Below are 23383 nucleotides of genomic sequence, written 5' to 3'. Positions count from 1 at the left end.
CCCAGCTCGCAGCCCACGTCCCCGCAGCGGCAGCACCGCACACCGGCGCGCAGAGCGAGGAGCGGGAGGAGCGGGCGGCGGCGGCAGAGGAGGCGGAGGAGGAGGAGGAGGGGAGGGACTTTCCCCTCCCTCCCACCCCGACACCGGGGGAAATAAATTATTCCCAGCCCTCGCACTTCCAGCTCCGTGCCCCGCACCCCGGCAGCGGCAGGCGGGGACGGCGCAGCCTTCGGCGGGCGCGGAGGGGCCGCCCCTGCCCGCGCCGCACTCCGCGCCCCGCGCCCGCCTCCCCACGAACTCCCGCGGGCCGCGGCGGGGGGCAGCGCCCGCCCCGTCCCGTCCCGCCCCGTCCCGCGCGGAGCGGAGCGGAGCGGCGCGGCGGCCCCGCCGTGCCCTGGATGCCCCAGCGGCGCCGGCGGCAGCAGCATGGAGCGGCGGCGGGGCGTCCCCGGGGGCTGGCCCTGCCTGCTGGCCGCCCTGGGTGCCCTGCTGGCGGCGGGCCGGGCGGCCGCCCCCCGCGCCCGCTTCTCGCCCTTCTTCTTCCTCTGCACCCACCACGGCGAGCTGGAGGGCGACGGCGAGCAGGGCGAGGTGCTCATCGCCCTCCACATCGCGGGCAGCCCCGCCGCCTACGTGCCCGGCCAGGAGTACCACGGTAGGTGCAGGCGCCTGCCGTGCCCGGCGCTGCGCGTCCCCCGGCGGCAGGCGCGGGGGGGCGGCCCCGGAGGGGGTCCCGCACGGCGGAGCGGCCCCGCAGGGGAGCGGGAGGGGCGGGGGGCGGGCGCCCTGGACGGGGAAACGCGCGGCCCAGTGCCGCGCCCCGGGTCAGCCCCGGCGAACGAGGGGCTCCTCGGGGCTCCCCGGCCCTGAGGGACCGTCTTCCCCTGCCCCGGGCGCGGGCGCAGCCCCGAGCCGGGGGAAATTCCGAGTCCCCTCTCCCTAGCCGGCCCGGGGCCCGACCCAGAACCTCGGAAGCCGCTGGAAGTCGGCTCGCACCGAGCGCATCACCCTCTCCTGGGGGCGGCGCGGCGGCCACCGGCGGGTCCCCACGCTGTGTCCTCGCAAGGACCGCGGCCGCAGCCTGTTGCTCCCCGTGCAGGAGCCACGGCCGGGAGCGGTGGGCCAAGCACACACAGGCGGCTTTGCCGCGGGAAGGTCGCGCCCACAAATAATAAACCACCCGAGGAGAATTCAACAGAGTGGGCAAAGTTGCTCACGCAAGTGGCGTCGGTACTTTCGGGACGCATTTTGCATCACTTCGAGTGAGGGACACAGCCCAGGGCCGCCTCGCAGGCAGGTACACTGCTGGGCAAAACCGCTTTCGGCCGCCGAGTGCCCCTGTAAAGCAGCAACCGTGTTGTCCAACAGCCTTATCACCGTCTCTCTGTATAGAAAACTTCCACGGGCGAGACATTTTTAAACTCATAACCGTGGAAGACCGCTTAAAGGTATATTCACTAATCCTTCTTCTCTCTTTCTGTCTGCTTGAGGTTTTGCAACGCTACCTAATAACAGCTAATTCTGCAGCAAGCAATAAAAAGTCAGAAAAAATAACAATAAATATTTATTTAAAACACCGTGCTCAGAAACAGATACTGTGTCATGGTCCTTAGCTAAAGATGGAGTTAAACTTCTGACTTTGATATATTCCAGGTCAGAATTTTAGTTTTAGGGACATCACCGAATCATTATTTGAAGATTCTGATTTATTTATTTATTTATTTATTTACTGTAAAGACAGAAAAACCAAACACTTCAAATATTCATTTTCATGTGATCTAAGGGGTGCTGAAGTTTGTGTCTATGTATAACCTTTAACAATATAGTTTTCCCAAATTCATAGGAAACATTTGTTTTTAAAATATTGGTGTCCTTTTTAACAAACCACACGTGTAAATTTTATGACTTCACCAGATAAAATTCTCTCTTAGAGCCCCCGTATCTTCTGGCCCACTCCGAACAGTTAAATTGCATTCAACCTGATGAACCACAAATGAGAGGAAAAAAAGAAGCTGGAATTTCCATCTTGCACAATTTTAAATGCTGAACTTTAAAAAATATTCTTTGGACACGTAAATAACAGAATCACCCCCTTTCCTCGCTGCAGCCGCTGTTTAAGCCCCGTTGCTGGTCCGAGGAGAGGGGGCTGTGGCGGGCAGGGCTGCGGGCAGGGCTGCCGGCTGCCTCGGCCCTGGAGGGTGAGCAGCAGGGATGTGCGTGTTTCTCCGGGGATGCTCCTCTGCCTCTCGCCCTTTTAAAAGGGTTTTTGAATTTTAAAATAACAGCTTGCAGAGAGCAGCTGCGCGCCCCGACCTTTCAGGTAACCAAGGGTGGATTTTTCGTCGCTGTTTTGCATCGGGCAGAGCAAACCGAGGCGGCTTTGAATATACCTCTGGGCCTCGGTTTCTGTTACCTGCCCGCTCTCCCGGGGCTCCCGGGGGTGTTGCGGAGCCGGTGCTGTCCCTGCGCCCCGGCTGCGCGCCTCCCGCCCGGCCCTGCGCGCCCCCGCGCTGCCGCTGCGCGCCGCGGAGCCGCCCTGCGCTTCTCCCCGCGGCCGGCCCGACCACGGTGCGGCCGTTCTGTCACCCCGCGGCCCCTCCGAAATTCGCACCGTGGTGGGGGTTTCCCCTCTGAGGCAGGCAGAGCTGGCGCTGCCCTGCCCTCGGCATCATCACTGCCGGAGGCCAACATCTGCCCTGGGGCCGTCCCCGGAGCTTTTCGGGGTATCTCTTAATGCCACCGTATTAAGAAAGAGTAAACAAACTAGACACATTCGAAGGATCATGCTAATTCTTATGAACACAGAAGAAAGTCCACAGACTGAACCTGAAAACTAATTTGTTTACACAGTACAAGGTGTAGGTACACCCCGGTGTGAGCCAGCCTCGTATCTTATTTCTGACTTGCAGTGGTAATTTTTTTCAATTTTACGAGTTGATTAAACACTTACCTGTGCCAAAACAAGGCAAGAAGCACTGCCTATTTGCTATGCACAGCGCAGCAGACATATCCTTGAGCTAAGCACACTTATGCAGTTAGATTTTATATCTCATTTGAATATTTTTAAATATAACAATTATCGATGTTAAATATAGCACAAGAAAAAAAACCCAAAGTATACAATCTGAAGAAATAATTTGAAGCAATCTGGGCTTTTATATAATGCAGTTTAATGTTACTGAAAAATGCCAGTCTGCACTGGTTGAGTATTTGTCATTTAAAAATCAAACTTTAAAGGTGATCTTGTGGGGACACAGAGGTGGAGTTTTGAAACACAGTACAGAGGCACAAGACAAAGGGAGATTTACATATACAATGCAAATTCACCTGCTCAGAAAGCATATTAAGATACACTGCTCCAACTCTTTGCAAGTTCCAGTGAGGCCCCGTTTTACAGTTACTGCTCCTTCATTCAATAGGGACAGGTGACAGGAGCACTCAAGAGCATCAGGTTCAAAGAGAAGTGAATTGAATGAAACCGTATGCCAAGGGCTGGATGAGAAAAATTCTTATTTAAAAAAAACAGCCAACAACTTTCTGTTAGTATGTTTAGACGTTTCTTTGGGCTCTCAGGGTGGGAGTCAAACCGCTGTGCAGGTGGTGGAGCTGTGGCACTGGCTCTCAGCCGTTTGCCCAACTGCCCTGCGCCCCAGGAGAGGAACAGTGTCTGGTGCAAAAGACACTTGCCTGGGAACCAGGCAAGCACAGGAGCTCCTGCAAGTGGCTTCTCTGACACACTGGATCTGGCACTTTATTTCCCTGTGCCTCTGAATTTCATAAGTAAAATGAAGGCAATAATATTCCTTATTTTGCATAGTTAAATTAGATACTTTGGGATTTAGCACTTCTCCCCTAACCCTTAAAAATACTCCAGACTTGGCCCTATTCCTGCAATCAGTAAATATTTAAAAGTGCATTCACTGATTGAATAGGACCAGACCTACGCTGCATATAAATATGCTTTTATATACAGGACTGACTTGACAAATCGGTAAACAATTTTATTACCTTTGGCAGACTTTTATTCCTTGAATTAGCTTATTTCAAATTTAATTAAGTCCTTGAGCTGGCAAAGCACTTAAGCCCTTGCTCAAATGCAAACTGACAAAGTGTGCACTGGTGTAATGTAGGCACCTGCTCAGCTTCCTCCCAGCCAAGTGGTGGTCGCGTCTTTAGAGAGCTGCATCAGGGCCCACTTGGCTTGCTCGTAGCTTTGCTGGTAGGTAGCAATGATCCTGTTTTGGTTTTCTCCTGGGCTTTCCACTGTAATCTACAGAGCAGAATAGAATTTCTTCAGGAAAAAAGACAACAACAGTATAAATTGAAAAATTTTACACAAGTTCTTTTGGGTTGATTTCCAATCTGCAGTCAGTTTTGATTATCCGTGTTAATGCGCCTTCAGTGTTGAGAGCATGTACCGTGATTTACAGGCAGATAAGTACACTGGAAATGCATAAAGAAAAAAAGATAAAATTGACTGAACATCGAGTCTTCACTGCCCTTAATCACAGAAACCTAAAAATGAACTGTCAGATTTATAGTACTTAAAAAATACAAATGGATTACCTTTACACCACATTTTTCTTATCCCTTGTATTTTTTTTTTGCTGTCACTGTGAACAGTGCCTTTTTCCCAAGGTTTCAAATTTAGATCTTTTAGGAACAACTTTGAACTGTTTTCCCATGATTGATGTTAAAACTCATCATTCTGCCCTTAAAATAGTTTTCATTAATGAGACTTGAGTTTCTATTTCACTCTCCATTGTTCCTTTTATTTTTTTCCAGAACGGATTAACCTTCAGTCCCCAAATGTTATCAGTTTCCATCAATGACTGTTACTATTCTTAGATATACTGTATATTGTCTGGAACCATTGCTTTGATAGGTTGTAAAAAATAGTTTTCAACTATTTTAAGTGGTAGTTATGCACTCTTTCAGTGCTGATAAAAAGTTGATTAAAGTCTGGCCAATTCTACCTTTGTTATTAACTGCTGTATTTAAGAAATACGGATTGTGACTTAATATCTGCTTTCATTAGGTTTACTTACATTTCTGGTACCCACTTGATCTGGTGGGTATTTTCATTGTAAATTCTTATTGTTCAGTTTATTAAAAAATAAAAAGGTGTTGGAGTTCAAAGTGAGGGAGGGGAAGAGAGAGAAAAACTGGAGAGTAAGTAGTGATGCTGCTTGAGGTATAAACAGGGTTATAACTGAGTTGCAGAAACTCCTTTATGGATACTCTCTCTACCAGTTATGCTGAAGTGTAGAAAGCTTTTTGTAAGTCAGTAGAAGTAAAGAGTGCCCAGGAGGTGATGTTAGTGATGGTGCATTGGTAACAGAAGAGCAGATTGCAGTCTATGTTTTTCAGCATCAGCCCGAGAAACAGGTCAGCTTCTTGAGGCTTTTGCGGGGTATTCCCTCAAAAGCTTTCATTATCTCATCCACTTACACCCTACTCTGATCTTTGGAAGAATGGAGACTTCCATCATTTTTTGTTTTAAATTAAGGAAGTGTGTAGAAATTTTTGCTCATGGGAGTCCAGTTAGCTCCAGGGATTATTCTGTAACTCTTAAGGGACACTTAAATTAAAAATGTGAGGCTGGCAATAGGTATCAATGGAGAGGGAGTTATTAAGAATGGGGAAGACCCTTGGTCTTCAATTCTCTTCTTTCCTCTCAGGTCCCTAGCAATATCTTGTAGCTGCATAAGGGTTTCATAGCACATAAAAATTTCATCTGGGGTCAGCATTTACTAAAAATGTACTCACCCACCAAAGCCCCCAGAGTGCACCCTGACTGTGCTCTGCTGTGTTTAGGATTTTCTTGCATAAACTGAACTTTTCAAAAGCAAGGCTGATTTCTGAATACTGTGACCTGTTCTTTAGATGGTCTATTTGAATTTGGCAGATCTGAGCCTTACTTAGGGTGATTTTGAGTGAATGTGGGTTTCTAAATCTTGATGTTGGCCAATGGATTGTCTGTATTTTGGAAGCTCTTGTCTGGCCCCAGAGTTCACGTGGTGTGTCTTTGCAAATTTTAAAAAGTTGTGCTTTTAAGATCTCTTGACCACAAACTGATGAAGGATGCCAACCTTAAAAGAAAAAGGTAGGCAAGGTCACAGCCCACAGCCTCTTACAAATTGTGTTTCGCTAGGGAAGATGTTAAATTTTAACGGGTGCAGCTGTCATCGTTTTAATTTGTGGGCCAAATCAGCAGTCAGCAGATGGCTCAGCCAAAGATGTGTTCAGGCATGGGATTGATGAAAGGGGGTAGAAGGTCCACAAAGGCCTAAATGAGCCTTTCTTGCAAATTTGCAGAAGAGATGTAATCTCTGGTTAAATCCTTTCTCCCCCCATCAGAGGTCTCATCCCCCCTGCAAAGGAGACTTGATTGCCCCAAATAACAGAAATCAAAGTCAGCATGGCATGTCGGCATGACCCACATTTGTCAGGTGACATCTGATGTAGGACAGAAATGGTATTATTGGTATTACGGGTCTGCATAGGGCAGACTATGCTGGGCTTGTCTGTATACATTAAAAAAAGGATCTTTGCCTCAGTGAGTTCACTGTCCGAGGCCCAGAGCTTGGTGTGAGAGCTGGTGTGTGTGCACGGACAGACCTTTCTTACAGCACGTCGCCCAGTGTTGAAGTCAAGGAAGAAACCTATAAATGGTAAAAGGGTGCAAAAATACTGTTTCAGTGGGGATATCACACATGTTTTCTTTTTTCTGACTTTAAAGGAGATATTTTTTAATATGTGTAATTTAGCTGTGGAATTCATTGCTAAAATCTGCCCATACTAACTCCTTTTATGTAGAAATTAAAAAAAGATATTTTTCTTATAAATAATTGTTGTAACTAGATATAAATGGATATATATAAAACAAGATATAAACTTTGTACTTCAAGACCTAAGGTGACCAGTAAATGATTTATAAGTAGGTTACTGTGCCGTGATGGCATGTAGTATGTTTCTCTAATGTTTCCCGCATTGATTATTCTACCAAACCCGTGTTGGTTCATTAGGTAGAACAGGACAAGACTGTAAGACTGGCGGCATTTCTCATTTTCTTTATTGTTCCCTTGATCTGGATTTTTGAAGACCACTGCTTTTGAAATACTGTAGCATTTTATTATGGTACAATACTACAGTATTTGCATATTGACTAGTTGAAGTATGATTTTCAATCTGATAATAGCTGTGGTGATACAACTGAGATGGATTCAGATGCAACATTTATTTGCTTTGTGTGTCTCATGCCCTACAGCAGTGGTTTAGATTTGTCATGAGTGTTTGCTGCATGGAGAGGGAAGGAAACAGCACTGTCTTACCTCTGAGAATAAGCAACCTTTCATACCAGCCCTTGTTATGAGAATTTCAATAGTCTCTGATGAAAGGTTCAGTCTTTTTAACATGCTTCCTTTCTTTGTGTTAACATTTCCTGCCTTTTCATCGGGCATGAAAGGTGCACAGAGTGCAAATGTGTGTCTGGAATATTTGTGTAATTCCCACTTTTTTTTCCCCCAGTTGTGACTAGCCTCTGGGATAAACATAGGACAAACTCTGACAGTGCAACTTTTAACATCTGTCAAAGCCCCAAAACAGATTGCCTGTGGAAAAGACCTTCCCAGTCTGTCAGACGATGCCTTCTTGTTAGGCAGGCGGGTTTCCTCTGTTCTTACTCCCCTCAGGTCAGTCCTGGAAAATGAAAGTCATAGCCTGTGTCACACAGTTCGCACAGCACAGGCTGGGCTGTGCCAATGGATGGTGGAATCATGGAGGCAGAGATACCCCTGGTCCATGCCTGTGGGACCTTCTCCCAGGTCCCCCCCAGTGCTCAGATGCCTCCCATGGGTGACACATTTTTTACTCTTTTCCTAAAGGGAAGAGCAGGGTCACAGGGGTGGGTTTTTTTGAAGACTTTGTTTTGTTTCAATATCTCTCTCACTAAGCATTTGCCTTAAATAAGGCAATGTCAGAGAGGTGTATGTCCTGCTTGGAGAGGGAGAACCAGGATTTGTGAGGGGCATTAGGGTTTGTGCCCATTTATTCCACAGTTGAGGACCAGGCATTACTCTGTTCTTCTGCAGCTGGAGAGGTCCTGGCTGGGGCTGGTGGTGGCACCCAATGGCCAGGCATGGGGCCCACAGCCTCCCTGCCATTGTCTCCTGCAACCGTGTGGAGCAGCTGATGCCTCCTGGGTACCACAGTGTTTCCTGGGCAGCTGGGTTCAGCTTGGGTTCAGCTTAGCTTCAGGCAGAGGCACCTGTGGGCTTGTTCTTTGTTTCACCAACCGCATCATCAACTGTGTCACTGCAGACTCCCTTTGCTGCAGTTGTTGCCTGTTCACTCTTGTCCTGCTGCTGTCAGCATGGTTTTCTGTTTGGGGAGATGGTTGGTGTATGTGATTTTTGCATGCTGGTAGTGACCCCCACAAGGCTTCTCTCCATCCACCCCAGGTCTTGCTGGGGAATCAGGACATTCCTGACTGCTACCTTGTAGTGTTTCCTCATGACCTGTTGTAGGCAACGCCCTTTACATGAACATCTCAGTCTAGAAAGCAGGAGGTGTCTGGGGGGACTGGATATGAGTGGCCTGTGAAAGTTGCAGGGGAGCAGGTGTGGAGTTCAGACACTTTCCCAAAGGCTTTTATTGCAAAGCGGAGCCTGTTTTTTGCAGTCTTTATAAAGTCCCTCTTGCCATATTTTTTCATCCTGGGAACAAAACAGAGAAGAGCGTTCCCTGCTCCTTTCTAGGCACTTTGATGTAATATTGGTTGTGAGAGTTTCACAAGCGTCTCCTTAGGGGGTGAAATCAATGGTGCTTTTACAGCTGTTGAAATTCAACCTGCAAGAGCCCTGAGTGACAGCAGGTGACAAATCCATCTCCCTTCTGGTGCAAGCTTTATCATACACTACCCTAAGTTTTCAAAAAAACCCATTCATCCAGCCTTCTACAAATTGACCTTCTTCCTAAAATTGTGTGTGCTGCAGGTTTCTTTCCAAACTGTGCAAGCGCTTCAGTGCCATGTCCAAGTGCTGCCCCAGTTTCCCATGTCCCAGAGTGACAAACACCACGGGGTGTATCCAGCCCTGCAGCGGGACCAGTGGTCCCCACAGGCCCTCTCTGGGGGGATGCCATGCCCCGCTCCCCGCGAGGGAGGTGGTGTGCCAACCTGGGGGACAGCCTGTCCCCACTTCCTTGCTGAAGTGCCAGGTGCCAGCAGGGGGGGATGTCAGATGGATGGTAGCCCCACTTGCCTCCAGCCCCGTCCCCTCCTCCCCTCCTACTCTCTGCCTACTCAGAGGAGAGAGCAGCTCCAGGGGACAGTTCAGAGTATTTGATTGTGATGTCCAGGGTAAAATTTGATTTAGGTTTGGTGGATAACAAGTCTTACTAATAAGCCCAGCCTTCAGGGTGTAGGGGTTCACTAGGTGTTGGAAATATTTGTGAAGCCATGTGTAAAACTGTTGCTGCATCTTCTCCTGAGGCAGAAGCCTTAGGGCATGCAGGGTGGTCGCTGGTTTCTCTCTTCCGTTTTGCAAGATACAGCACAGGGGGAACTGGCAGCGCCCTTGCTCTTCTTCCACAGGGTGAGCAGATTAATCATCAGAGATCAGGCTGAAGATCTGTGTGTTTCCCTGAATGGCATCTACTCACATGTACACGTCTGTGGCTGCTTGTTTCCCACAGGAGGCAGGGCCGTACACATCAGGCTGAGGGGATCAAGTTATAAACCAGACCAACTATGCTAAGAGCTTAGCAAAATTACAATTGCCTCAGATCAGCCAGAGTTATTTATTCCTCCCCATGTCTGCTTGAAGGATAGTTTTGTAAATAAAAGGCTATAACCTGACAGAGCTGAAAGACAAGAATAGGGTCTTCCTGCCTGCTCCAGCTCTGGTTGTGGTTGTGTCTGCTACTGTCTGGCTCATCGCTCCTTGCTGCCATGGGTGGCTGGATGCTGGCACTCCATCCTTTGTACCCTTCCAGCGCCTGACCATCATGTAGCTGTGCACAGAGCAGTCTAGCCACGGTGTAAGGGACCTCAGCATTTCCCTCTTTCCACACCCCTCGATGTTACTTTCAAGAGTGCAGTTAGATGACCAAAAGTTGGTAAAGAAGAAAACCCCCAGTTTGTACAGGGAAATCCGTCGAGCAAGCTCCCTTTCATGCACAGGTGTACATCTGGGCACAAATGCTGTTTTCCCCTCCTCATCCTGCTGTATCACACCTGCAGGTGGTTCCTGGCCTGCCCCAGCTTGGGTTTGAAGGGATTTGCATGTTGGTTGTTCATGGGTAGCATATGTAGGATACTCCCTGGGAACGTACAGGGAGACCATGAAAGGTCTGTCCACGTGCTGAGCACATCATAGCAGAGAGGAGGGAAGGAAAATGAAAAAGAGAGAGCATATAACACTTGCTGGCCAGAAGACTTAGAGAAATCTGTGAATATTCTTCCCTCTGTGGCTGAGAGGTACTTTGTGGTTACAGCATTCAACACGTCTGGTAGAATATTCATAAATGAGTTAGCGAGGACGCAGAAAATCAGCTTTCCTGTGTAGGTTGCCTGTGCTCTCGCAGAGGAATATTCATGGCAGAGCTGGGTCTGCCCATGCCGGTCCTGTATGCGGGAGCTCTTCCAGCACCAGAAATGAAAGCAATGAGTAGGTGATTGGCCTTTTTAACATCTGAAAACAGCAGCATGACCCTCTGTGGCCTCTCTTCGAGTCAGGCCCTGGGATGTGAGAAGTCATTTATCACGTCACACAGCTTGGCAAGGCCTCTGCCGTTTGCCTTCCACTTTTTCCACTGCTCCCCAGGACAATACAATAGATAGGAAAGAACAAGAAATATAGATAATATTTATCTTTCTTGCTGTGGTTTCCAGGCCACACTAACCTTCCAGTGTTCCTATCTTGTGGGGGAAATGCGCTGCTAGAAAAAAACAACTCTCCTTCCAGAATTAGACACATTCATCTGAACACTGGATGAAATGATTATTGATACCAAGAGCTGCAGAGAGAAACAAAACAGCACAACTGGCCAAGGCAAAGATCCTGGTTTAATGAAGCAGGCTTGTGGGGATACCAGGCATCAAAATTAAAGAGTCAGTACTAGAAAGTGCTGGGAAAAAAGGTTCCTAGTACATTTGAAAGAAGTGATCTCTGGCTAAACTCCAGTGTTAAACATTTCTGTAGAGCAATTCTGACTCTGGCCCGAAAAGACTTCAGAACCTGATTCTAGTTAGTACGAAGATCAAAAACCTCTGGCAAATATTTTTATGCTTTTCAATTATTATAGCTGATTTGCTGATGACTGATACTGTCAGATAGGTTTTCAAGTTGATAATATTCTTGCATGAGACACAGGACTTTAGAATTGATTCAGCTGGAATTGCCACATTTGTAGTGAATTCATTTAAAATCTGGTTTTGTGAAGGATAAAAACTGATATGTGAGTAGAATTTGATAACTGTTTTAATGGAAAATGGGGGAAGTGACACATTTGAGATATATTACTGATATTTTCAAAACAAAGTTTTGATTTTTGTTTTGGAAAAGTATCTTAATTGTGAAACTGACTGTGAAAAAGAAAAAAAGAAGTTAGCTGCATAATCAGAAAATGAAATGAGACTTTTCTGCTTGAACAAAATTCTTTATCTAATTTTTTTGGGTTCATTGAAGATTTTCATATTGACCTAACTGATATTTTAATTTATTTTTTTGTGCTAGACCCCTCAGTACTTCTTTTATGTTAACCCAAGCTGCTGATCTCTTTTTCTTTCTTTTTCTTTTCATTTTGGTCACTGAACCAAAAATCGAACAGTTCTACTTCTGACAAGTTGACCATTTAATTTCCGGCCACTGAACAGATCTGATTCAGACTAGTAACCCTCACCACTCTCCTCACATTTGTTCCCAAAATAAATTACAGAATAATAATTTGCTCTTTAAGGCACCTAACTGCAGTTGGTAGCAATACTGCCATTTCCAAGGTAACAAACTCATGTTTTCTATAATGATACCTGCAGTTGCTGTGTGGCTTCTGATGTATATGTTGATCACATTTTCCTTTACATCTAGTCATTGTTCAGTTTACTTTTTCAGCAGAAATCTTTTCCCTCATTCAGTTTCAGTAAAAAAGCCTGAGAGGAGATCTGTTGCTTGGCTCCTTCTGGATGTCTACAGTTAAAGGACATTTCTGCTTCCAAACTTGAAAACCTGTTGTGCATCTATAGAATTGGGATTCATTTAACTAGACAAATAGGCTTTCATGTCTTTAAAATTATCTTTTTTTTCAAGTAATAATATTTACAGAGCTGTACATCTCAAATAGAAATGACCTGCTCAGAGTAGACATGGAAATTGGCTTTGAGAGGTGCAGGTGTATTTTGCTCAGAGAAATGATCCCCCCATGTTCTTCATTGCCCCACTTTTCCTTCAACCTTTAGTTAATGCAGTTACAGAGTATAATGGAGTTACAGCGGAGCTGTGATGTTTGCAGAATTTGCCTCAACCAGTGGAGATGAAAAGGTGTGGGTTTGGCTGAGGCTGGCAGCACCGGTCCCTCCCCAGCCTCAGGCAGCCCTGAGTACTCCAGTGAGCATCTGTGGACCTTTTCACTCAAAGAGATGTAAGTTTTGTTTCATCAAGTGGTAGCAGATGTTAGAGAGCTTTCATGCCATTCATCACCAAGGGAAAGCCAATGCAAAGGCATCTGGCTGTTTTCTTAGTACAAATTGTTTTTTTAAACTCTAAACTGTCTTTGAGCAGCGGTGGTGGTGTATTACACACTGGCTACTCTTATTCTGGGACCTTGACCAAAAGCCCAATGTCCAGCTCCCCGCAAGTGCTTTTTTACCAATTAGTGAGATTACAGTAGAGAGCAAATTCTCCTGCTATTTGCAACATTTTCCATTTGAGAAAACACATTGTAAAATTAATTGCAGTACAATATTTCTTCTGATTGCACTTCACTAACTGCTAAGAAACACTACTGAGTGACTTGCACCGTAACTATTAATCTTTTATTCCAGATTTACAAAGCTTGCACTTGTTGCAGCTACGAAGTACTCTCTACATGCAAACAGTCAGAAACAGGAAACCTCTTTTTTTCTAATTGACATATTTTCTCTAGAGCATGTAGATTTGTTATGAGGTGCAGAGCTCATACAGACACTAGTAAGCACAGTACCTCAAATCTTTGTCAAATCATTGACAAATAAAAATTGCATGTTCTGTCTGACACCTTGGAGTGCTCCAACTCCTGATGCTCCAGGGTGGAGGAGGACTGTGGTCCCCATGAAAAAGGATCAGTGCCAGCAAAGCCCACAGCTCCTTAATGCATCGTGTAATGTGAGTGATGAGACAAGAGCTTTGGGCAGCAGGCCAAGCTTTAACTCTACTCACTTCTTGAAAATTTTACTAATTTACTGCTCGAGCTGAACATGTGAATGGCAGTTTCCATCCCTCTTGGGGCAGTACTGTGCTGGGGCAAGCCTGACCCTGGCGTCCAGGTGCAGAAAGGTGAGGCAGAAGGGATGACTACACATAAGGGAGCAGTCAGATTTTCAGTTTACTAGATTATTCCCCTCTTGTCTCCTTTTTCAAAGAGCTGGGCTCATTCTTCAGAGAATGTAGCTGGATCGACAGCTTCCATCTAGTAACTTCCCCCAAAACTGCTAGGCAGATGTATCGGTAGGAAAAAAATGCCATAGTCCAGCAATCTGAATGACATTCCAGCTGTGTGCCAGTTCAGTTCTCATCTCTTCTGCTGAATTTTACGTGTGTTTATTATGTTTAGCATGCAGAGTTGTTGTAATGAATTTGAATTAGAGGGGAATATTCTTCTTTGTGCTTTTTTAATGGCTGGATCACTGTGCTCTGGTATAAAGAGAGATTGATGCCTTTGTAATTAACTAGACCAGAATTTGATGGCCTTTTTAGTTTTGGATTTTACTTGCTGGTACCTTGTATAGGTATTTACCATTGAGGCAAACCAGGAATGAATGATAATAACATATTACATTTCCTCTATTCCTCTTGAACAATTTGGAAATGTTTAGGTATAATGAAAGTATAATAATAAATTTTTTACTTATACACTTAAGAGCATATTCCATGATATCCTTTGTTACATACCTGGCTGTTTTGTTACTTCTCGAGCTTTTCTGTTGCAGGCAATCAGATGGCTGCTGGGATAAATACATGTTGGGTTGCTAATCATTTAATGTACTCTTCAGAATCAGAAGTGCCACAAGGAAATATATGTGAGTGGGGTGGCAGAGATCTTAATACATATTTTAGGATCCTGGGTATTTAGCAGCTATTTATTATGCTTACTGTTTGTGTCATGGTAGGCCTAACATAATTACCGTCATATATCAAAAGATCATAGAATCACAGAATCATAGAATGGTTTGGGTTGGAAGGGACCTTAAAGATCACCTAGTTCCAACCCCCCTGCCAGGGGCAGGGACACCTTCCACTAGACCAGGTTGCTCAAAGCCCCGTCCAACCTGGCCTTGAACACTGACAGGGAGGGGGCAGCCACAGCTTCTCTGGGCAACCTGTGCCAGTGTCTCACCACCCTCACAGTGAAGAACTTCCTTATACCTAATCTAAATCTACCCTTTTTCAGTTTAAAACTGTTACCCCTCATCCTATCCATACATTCCCTGATAAAGAGTCCCTCCCCATCTTTCCTGGAGCCCCCTTTAAGTACTGGAAGGCCGCTCTAAGGTCTCCCCAGAGCCTTCTCTTCTCCAGGCTGAACAACCCCAACTCTCTCAGCCTGTTAGATAGCCCAACTGTCTAGTGTCTTGAAAATCCGCCTTTAATATATCCCAGCAAAACCACATTTCTGTGTCTTAGATCTGGTTTAGGTTTTGGATTGGCACCTTTTATGTGGTACAAAGCTGGTAATATATTGGACAGGAATTAGAAATTGCAGGGAGATCTCCCAGTTCTGCTTAAAAAAAAAAAGAATCTTGTGATATACTTAAATATAAACTTACTTAAATGTACCCAAAGGTTCAGGTTAATTTTTTCTTTCCAAGAACAGAAAGCTGTGGAAGAATGCAAACATAATTTCAGTTTTTGTGACTTGTTCACTGTACGATACCTTTTGTCGAATTTGTAGCCTGCAAAATCCCATGTTATTTAAAAAGCTACAAACTGGAACATCTCCCTGTGAGAAACGAAGGAAGAAAGAAATATTTCTCAAACTTAAAGCAGGATTTTTACATACTAGCTATAAATATCTTGCAACTGTATGATTTGCCTTTAAAGAAAATAAAGCTGCTTGCTGTCTCTGCAGAAATGAATTGGGGAAAGGGATTTGTCCAGGGTAATTCAGTCTGATGAATGGAGAGATATGTCCATCACTACTAACGTGACAGTTATTCCTTCTAAATATAAACTGATAATATTATATATTAGAGGCTTGATTATACTGTTAAGAAGATTAGTACATTTAAACAGAAAATAAAGGCTTATGTGCCCTAAATGTGAAACTAAAAGGAGAGGGTTTTATATATGGTGGTATCACAACATTCAGTACCTTTAAACAAGGTATTTTCCCCATGAAAGTACCTGTAAGGAATAATCACTGCATGCTGCCTCTGGGAATAAGTGAGATGCCTTAAATCTAATCTCTTTCAAAGTGATAATTTAAACATATGCAGGTATTAATCTTGGCATATTTAGGTGTGTTTACTAGAGTAGGCATAACGATTGCATGCAATCATGTCCACAAGGTCAGTTTTCTGGTTCATCCATTTTCTGTAAATGTTTGGGCCATCTTTTAATTGCAGAAACTGTGGCACATCTATAAAAAAATATGACAGAAGGGAAAAATGGTTGATGATGCCTCTGTGATATTTCTGTGAATCAGACCTATGAATTTAAAATATTTAACACATATTAAAGATTTCAGTGTCTTTTAATATTGTGCTTGACTTACACAGTACTGTCTCTAAGGACATAGCTGAATCTTTTGATGGTATTGAATTTATGACATTGAATTTAAGACTTTTGTGCTCATGTCATGAAGCTTGTTAGGTAGTGTTTAACATGTCTCCTTTTCATTTTTATTTTTTTGAAATTCTTGTTCTTTATAACCTAGTAGTTCTTCTCAGTGAAAGATTTATAGTGAGGATGGGGGAAGACTTGATCCTTTTACAGTTATCTTCCTGATAGATAGCACTCCTTGATTTCCTTTTATGCACTGCTCAAATTAGATATTCTGCACCTTAATCACAACACCATCTTACTTACTTTATCTTTTAAAAGTAAAAGCATTATGATTATAAATTAACTTAGAAATTTTATAAGATCTTCTGCCTCAGGGCTTGTCTTTGTTCCCAGCTGAAGCATTGCTCCCTGGTCAAGTCCTGTCCAGAGAAAAAAGCCCCTTAATTGAATCCAGCGGGGGCTGCAGTCTGAAGTGGCCGGTTTGTCCCGAGGCAGAGCTGGAGCTGGTGTTAACCCACAGCCTTGCTCTCTCCGTGAGCTGAACACAGGCTGACTCCCCAAGAGCCTGCGTTTGTGCCAGTGGTGCAATTTATCACACGGACACCAAAAGTGTTGTGCAGGTCAAAATTAAATGCTTGCACTTCAGAGAGCAAATCAAGGAGATGTGGACACCCAGGTATGTCGAGTGCTGGCTTTTCCACCCATTGGTTTCTCAGGACACCATGCAGAGGTGTGCCAGCCCCTGAGACCACCTGGCTGCAGGTAGCATGTCTGCCTGCCTGGTGCTGATGGCGCTTGCTCTGGGTACTGGTTTCATCTGGGATAGAGCTAATTTTTCTTCTTAGTAGCTAGAATAGTGCTGTGTTTTGGATTCAGTGTGGGATTTGGTATGAGAAGAATGTTGATAATACACTGATGTTTTTAGTTGTTGCTAAGAAATCAAGGACTTTTCAACTTCCCATGTTCTGCTAGTGTGCAGGTGCACAAGAAGTTAGGAGGGAGCATAGCCAGAGCAACAGACCCAAATTGGCCAGTGAAATATTCCATATCATATAACATCATGCTCAGTATATAGATGAGGGTTGGCTGGGAAGCTCTTTCTCTCTTCTGGGATTGTGGTTTCGGGATTTCCCCTCTTCTGGGATCACTAGCTGGGAATGGGCTGGGCATTGGTCTGAGGGTGGTGAGCAATCACATTGTGCATCACTCGTTTGTATATTCTATTACTACTATTATTATTATCATTATTACTTTAATTTTATTTCATTTCAATTATTAATTTGTTTTTATCTCAGCCTACAAGTTTCCTTACCTTTACACCTCCAATTCTGTCCCCCATCTGCTGGGACAGGGGAAGGTCACTGAGTGGATGTATGGTGTTTGACTGCCGGCTGGGTTTAAGCCACCACACTGCAAGAGGAGGTCAGGTCTGGCTTGGGCTGAGATGCTCTGAACCTGCTGCCCTATTTCCCCAACGAGCTGGCTGGTGCCACAGGGAAGGGCTGCCTGGCCCTTCCTGTCCTGGGGTACAGACTTGGGACACAGCTTTGCCTGTTCCTCCTTTGGGTCTGAAAGCTCGATGTACAACCTGGCCGTTCTTGGGGCTGTATATGCTTTTTGTACTACCCATTTAAATTCTTCAAACCCATGATTTCTAAAATAGTAAAAAAAAATAACTTTACTAGATTTTACATATCTACAAGAGCTGCCATACTTTAGACACCTAAACTTCCCTATACTCATGTTATTAGGACCACTGCATAATAATGTCCATAATATTAAAATGTCCCTCTATGTATTTATTGCTTCTGTTGCTTTGGTGCTATTTTCACTGTCATAGCAAGACACTGTAGACCAATACACTAAATAAATATTCTTCACATTGCTGTGGTGTAGTTGCCTTTTCTGCATGCTTACGCTTGCAAATAAATATATTTCTCCCTGAAGCAAATTTATGTGAACAGGCTCTTTTCTAAGACACTCTCGGTACTCTGTCTGTCCTTCTCCCTTTTGAATGTGTTGGTTAACTTCAATCAAACATAACATAGGGATATGGGTGTTAAAGATGCTAGATACCTGAAAGCTTGATGGAAATCAGTAGCCAGCAGAGGGAAAAGACCCACGGTAATGCCTTCACCAAAACTGAAGGCAGTCGGGTGAGCTCAGCTATTTATGAACCCTAGGAGAACTCATGCAGAGAGGGACTGTGCACATATCCCAGGCACAGAAACGCCTCGGTAAGACTCTGTTATATCCTACAGACACCGGAGGATTTAGCAATGAGGCACTGATCCCCCACTGAAACCAGCTTTTATTTCCCCACTGAAAATAAAAGCTATTCTACTGCAGTGTCTCCTGTGGATCCCAGCCACAGGGCATTGGGCATCAGGGCCTCGCTGTCCTGGGGGTTGGCTCATGTTCAGCATGTCCTGGGGGCTGCTGAGCCATGTGACCCTGTCCCAGCCGAGCAGAGGTTGGCAGTGATGGGGAGAGGCCCCCCCCACTGGGATGGGCACAAATGGGTGACAGCGGGGGTCTCTGGGGCGACAGGGGTGCCCCAGTTCCAGGCTGTCTCTGCTCCCACCCTTGCAGCAAAGCCCTTAGGAGCAGCAGTGAGTTTTAGGTTTCTAGTCATATCTGGGAGATAATTTGTTGTTCTGGACACATAACCAGTTCTTCTGGTGACCATCAGAAGTTAGTGGCTTTTAAGCCAAAGTCTGGTCTTGTCCCTGAAGTTTTAATTTGGCTCCTGATTAAAGAGCAGCTTTCTATAAAGGGTACCCTCTGTGGCTGCAAAGAAAGGGCGTAGTGATCCCTGTGGGAATAAAGTCTCAGAAGACATAGGATGAAGGCAACAGCACAAACCCTCTGGAGATCTGTAGGGCCAAAGTGCAGTGGTGTAAGATGGGTGGGAGGTGGCTGTGGGCTCCTGTTCGTCCACTTGCCTGAAGCCAGCCTTGGGGCAAAGCCCTTCCCAGGCATTAGCCCTGGTGGAGATCAGTCTGGGGCTACGTACAGTGAGACATGGGAGAATCTCAGGCATAAACAGGTTATTTCTTTGCCTTCAATGAGATTTTTATTGTTGTTAGGAAAATCCTTCCTATTAGGTCTTAACTTTCATTATGTGCTCCACCCAAGTGTGTTTAAATATTAGGTGATTTATTTCTATATTTTCATTTGTCCTCCATGGGAATGACAAGGATTTTAATGTCATACAGAAAATCCTTTGAGATCTTCAAATTAGAAAAGCTCTACTGAAGTGGAGTCCTTCTTTTTTAAACACAAAATGAGTTGTTTGTGACTATAATTGATGATATGCTTATGAATCCCTTGAGTTAAATAAAGTGAATCAGGTAAACAAAGTACTTTGTCTTGCTCATATGCATTCTTGCAAAACCAAGAATAAAACATGATGGTAAAGTAATTGATTTGAATTAGTTTTACCAAAAAGAAACTCTTTTGCTGGAATGACAATATTTAAATTTTGTGCATCATCCTGGAATCACTTTAAATTTAATTTAATTTTTGTATTAAATTTGCATTTGGGTCATATTCTGTGCTAGGATCAGACTCCAATGGGTGGAAATGGGATCATGACTCCAGTGGGTGAAATGTTATTAAATTGGTCCTGATCGGTGGAGAATTTGGCCTTGAATTGAGTTCTTATGATATCAAACAATGTCTAATGCAATTGTAACAGAGTATTTTTAGGCAAAAGCAGTGATACCACAGAAGCAGGCTGGCTTAGGTAATATTTAATACTTGAAGTCCAATGCTGATCGAGATACCACTTTCCAATTTTTTTCCTGCAATCTGCCTGCCCTCTGCCAACCACTGGTGTGTGATTAATTGACTGACACGAAGTCTGTTATTTACATTGCAGATATATTGTAAGTAGACTCCAGGTGAAGCTCACAGCATGATGCATATTTACCACCATATGTTCAGGAGGTTGTGAACAGAAAAAAGTAAGTCCAAAGCCAGAGGAGGTATTAGAGGACACAATAGAAAAGCTAATTATAAAAGCCTTCAAAAGCAGTCCCTGCTTCACTGTTTGATGTCCCACTATGTAATTACAGAGAACTAGGAAATAAGGGAAGATAATAAAAGGAAGATAATAAAAGGAAGATGTAAAAACCAGGGCATGCTACTTTGTGAGAGAAGAGGAAAGCAGAGCTCCCAACCCATTTCTCCTTTAGCTGTTGGAAATGAGGGAAGGCTGTGAAAGGGGGATGGAGGGGGCAGGTGTCCTGGACAGTATAGACAGAGGAGGTGTGAGCTCAGGGGGAATGGGCAAACTTTGTCAGTGCCTTTTTTCTGGTGCAAACTGGCGTGTCAGCCTCCTGAGGGGGCTTTGCACCAGGTGGGATGGTCAGAAAGGGACTGCTGAAGCTGGCAGCTGTATCATCCCTATTGGCAAGCAATAATTTGTTCCCTTTAAGCAAGGACAGCATGAGATGAAATCACCCCACAGGATGCCACCCTTATTTTAAAGTCCATTATGGGCTGCTTGTGCAAGTAGAAAATCTCAGTCTGCATCCATTACTCTAGCCCATGTTAATGTATATATTTTTCCTTGCTATTTATATCACTTCTGAGTTAGGCTTCCTCTATGAGGATCACAGGGTGTCTCCAGTTGTTCCATAGAGCGGCTGGTAAGAGCAGTTTAGTGAGTGTTAAATTTTTGATAAAATAGAAGAAAAATATATATCTAAATCTTAGCTTCAAATCTACATGTATACTAAATCAATATTCTTATAAAATTAAAGGTACCCTGTGATTCTGTTAGCTACACATGCAGTAGGGAGTTGGGGGTCAGCATACTCTTGGGCAAATGAAGCAGCTTCTGGCTGGCTGTTGCAGGAAGGTGCAGGCAACGCAGGGGGCAGGAAATGACAGCTCTAGTTTTGCTCCGGGGCTGAAGGGAGGATGTCTTCACTTGTGCCTCAGAGGACCTTCCCCAACACGCAGCTCAATTTGGACAGTAAGCTGATTAGAGGATTTGAAACCAATCATCCAAAAATGGTTGATGCCAGCCTCCAACTGACACATCAACTTATTCTCAATGAGTGCAAAGACAAGATACATTTCAAGTTACAATTTTGTAGAAGTGTTTAGAAACGCCTTCAGAAGGTGTTTCGTAGAGAATGGGGTGAGCAGTCAGCAAATGGCTCTTTAATATACCTTTGTGTCCCTTCTAGCTAATGCTGAAGGCTTGCGTGGTGCCAAGCGGTATTCATGTCCTGCATTGGCTCACGCGCTGGCCTGGTGTGCAGCCTGGCTTGAGGGGCTCCCTCTCCTCTCTGAAGAAAAGTGTTCACTCAGGAAGAGAAAGTAGGAAAAGAGAATTATATTGGTTCAAAGAGAGGACAAGTTGGAAAATGTGCCAAGAAGAGTGGATGCTTAAAGTATCTACTTTTCTACTCCTTACTTTCCTTTAAAGAAACTCCCAAAATTCCCAAATAATAAAAAATTCCAAATTCCCTCTTCAGAACTTGATTCTTTGCAAAATTTCAGTTTCTTAGCAGATTTTCAGCCTGACTCTGACACAATGATTTACATAAGTAATCCTGTGGATTTTACTGGAGCAACCAGAGTCAATAAGGTTTACATGGAAATAGAAATCCACAGAACCTAAAGCATAAAAATTACAGTTTTTTATTTTTGTAGTATTTTGCTATGAATCATTACTGGATGATTATATATATATTTGTTCATGGTACATGGATGATTTAATGTTTAAGGCATAAACATACAGTTCCTTACATTTATAATTACCTTCTGAATGGCAAATTTGCATTGATAATTTCTTGCTTTAAATTTATCCACTGTTGCTGAAATTAATACACACATTATTATATTTATTGCCCATTAAACTTCAAAGGCATTTTTCAATTGTTAAAAAAATGTGATGGAGAAAGCACATAAAATGGCAAAGGTGACAGAGACTAGCCGTGAGCAGAAGGGCTCCAGTCGGCAGCCCTGCACCCCTCAGCGCAGCCATGGGAGTGGCTGTGTTGGGCTCCTTTGTTTAGTGCTTGCATAGTGCTGAGCACTTTACATATGTAGTTATCCATTTCTGCTCTAACCTTGCATAAAGCTGTGATTCTGCTTCCTTCTCTGTTCCTGCAGGGACTGCTCTCAGTTTCCAAGACCCCAGTCTTGAAGTGCATGTTGATGTGCACTGCCTGGGATTTTAAATGCCCATTGAGTGCGCTGATGACATATTCAAAGGTTTCCAGCACACGTAAGTGCAGATGAAGTTAATGGAAATCCTGGTGCTCAAAATCTTTGCAAAATTCAGATTTTAGATTAGATTTATAGCTGGAGGCTCAAAAACTTAGGGCCCTGAAGTTAGCAAACAATTTACAAAATGTAGCCCCTGATTTCTGCTTCCTTTGCATACAGCATGCACTGAGAAGGTGTAACAGACCTCTGCTCTTGTATAAAAGTACTTTGAACTGCTCTTATATTTTGGTCTGACATTATTGAGTGCACCGTGATCTCAGCTTCCATAAGCTGTAGTGTCTTCTCTAAAGGCAATAATTCTCCATTCACCTCAATGAGATTTTCTGATGTCTCAGTTGTTTCATAACCATATTATTACAAGTCTGTGGAGTCTATTTTATAATGTCAAGTTTAGCACAGAGAAAGGTGCAGTATGTTTAAATTCAGGTGCCTTGGAAACATTACAAAGTCAAATGGAAGAAAACTACACCAGCTTAAGTCTGTAGAGACTTTGTTACAAATACAAAGTGACCATGGTGCACAATATACCACCATTTAAAGGTTGAAAGGGTTAAGACAGAACCCATGGACACTGAGACAAACTCAGCATAGCAAGACATGCTACACTGATCACTCCTGCACCCAGGAATCGTACCTTCTGTAGCAGAACCTGAATATAAAGAGTAATTAAAATATATTCATAATATCTTTATCTCATGATGTAGGTCTCCTCCGTGCTTGTCTTCCAACTGCATTGCAATCTGTGAGGCACTTCCTAATCTACCTGGTAGGACGGCGGTTTTATGTGGATTTGATGTGACCTAGAATTTAGTGAACAAGGAAACAACAAAAAATCTCAAGGTGTAAAAAAGGGGCACAAGTCTTCTGCTGTCGTGCTGGGGGCTTCCTCTTCTTCCTTGGATTGTGGGTTGAGGAAAAGGGATTTAATTCACACAGAGAACTTGTAGGGGAACCTGGCATCCTGCTGGTGGGTGCAGTACCAGCAATATCTGACACAGCAGAAGCTGTAAATCTGGGAGTGCCCAGGGAGTTTTGTTTTCCTTATATCCACATATGGGCAGGAACTTTCTGTTTACAGGAAAAAAAGCGCACTTTTTTGGAGTTTTCTTCTCAGAAATCTCCCCTGCTGCTTGCAGTTCTTCCTCCCATCTGAG

At 44.2% G+C, this 23383-nt stretch overlaps 1 protein-coding gene across 2 annotated transcripts in view; it reads left to right on the top strand.

Moving 5' to 3' along the window:
• The first annotated feature begins 370 nt into the window (after nt 1-370).
• Nucleotides 371-23383, top strand: part of RELN (reelin) — a 295992-nt gene continuing 272979 nt past the window's right edge. For both annotated transcript variants that reach the window (XM_074869921.1, XM_074869920.1), the window contains exon 1: nt 371-655. In XM_074869921.1, the coding sequence (XP_074726022.1) occupies nt 427-655 (229 nt within the window). In that variant the 5' untranslated portion in view covers nt 371-426. The remainder of the gene's footprint in view (nt 656-23383) is intronic.

This window comes from Strix uralensis, chromosome 5 (genome assembly GCF_047716275.1).
Source record: "Strix uralensis isolate ZFMK-TIS-50842 chromosome 5, bStrUra1, whole genome shotgun sequence".
Classification (NCBI taxonomy): Eukaryota; Metazoa; Chordata; class Aves; order Strigiformes; family Strigidae; genus Strix; species Strix uralensis.
This window is presented reverse-complemented; position numbering and strand designations above follow the sequence as displayed.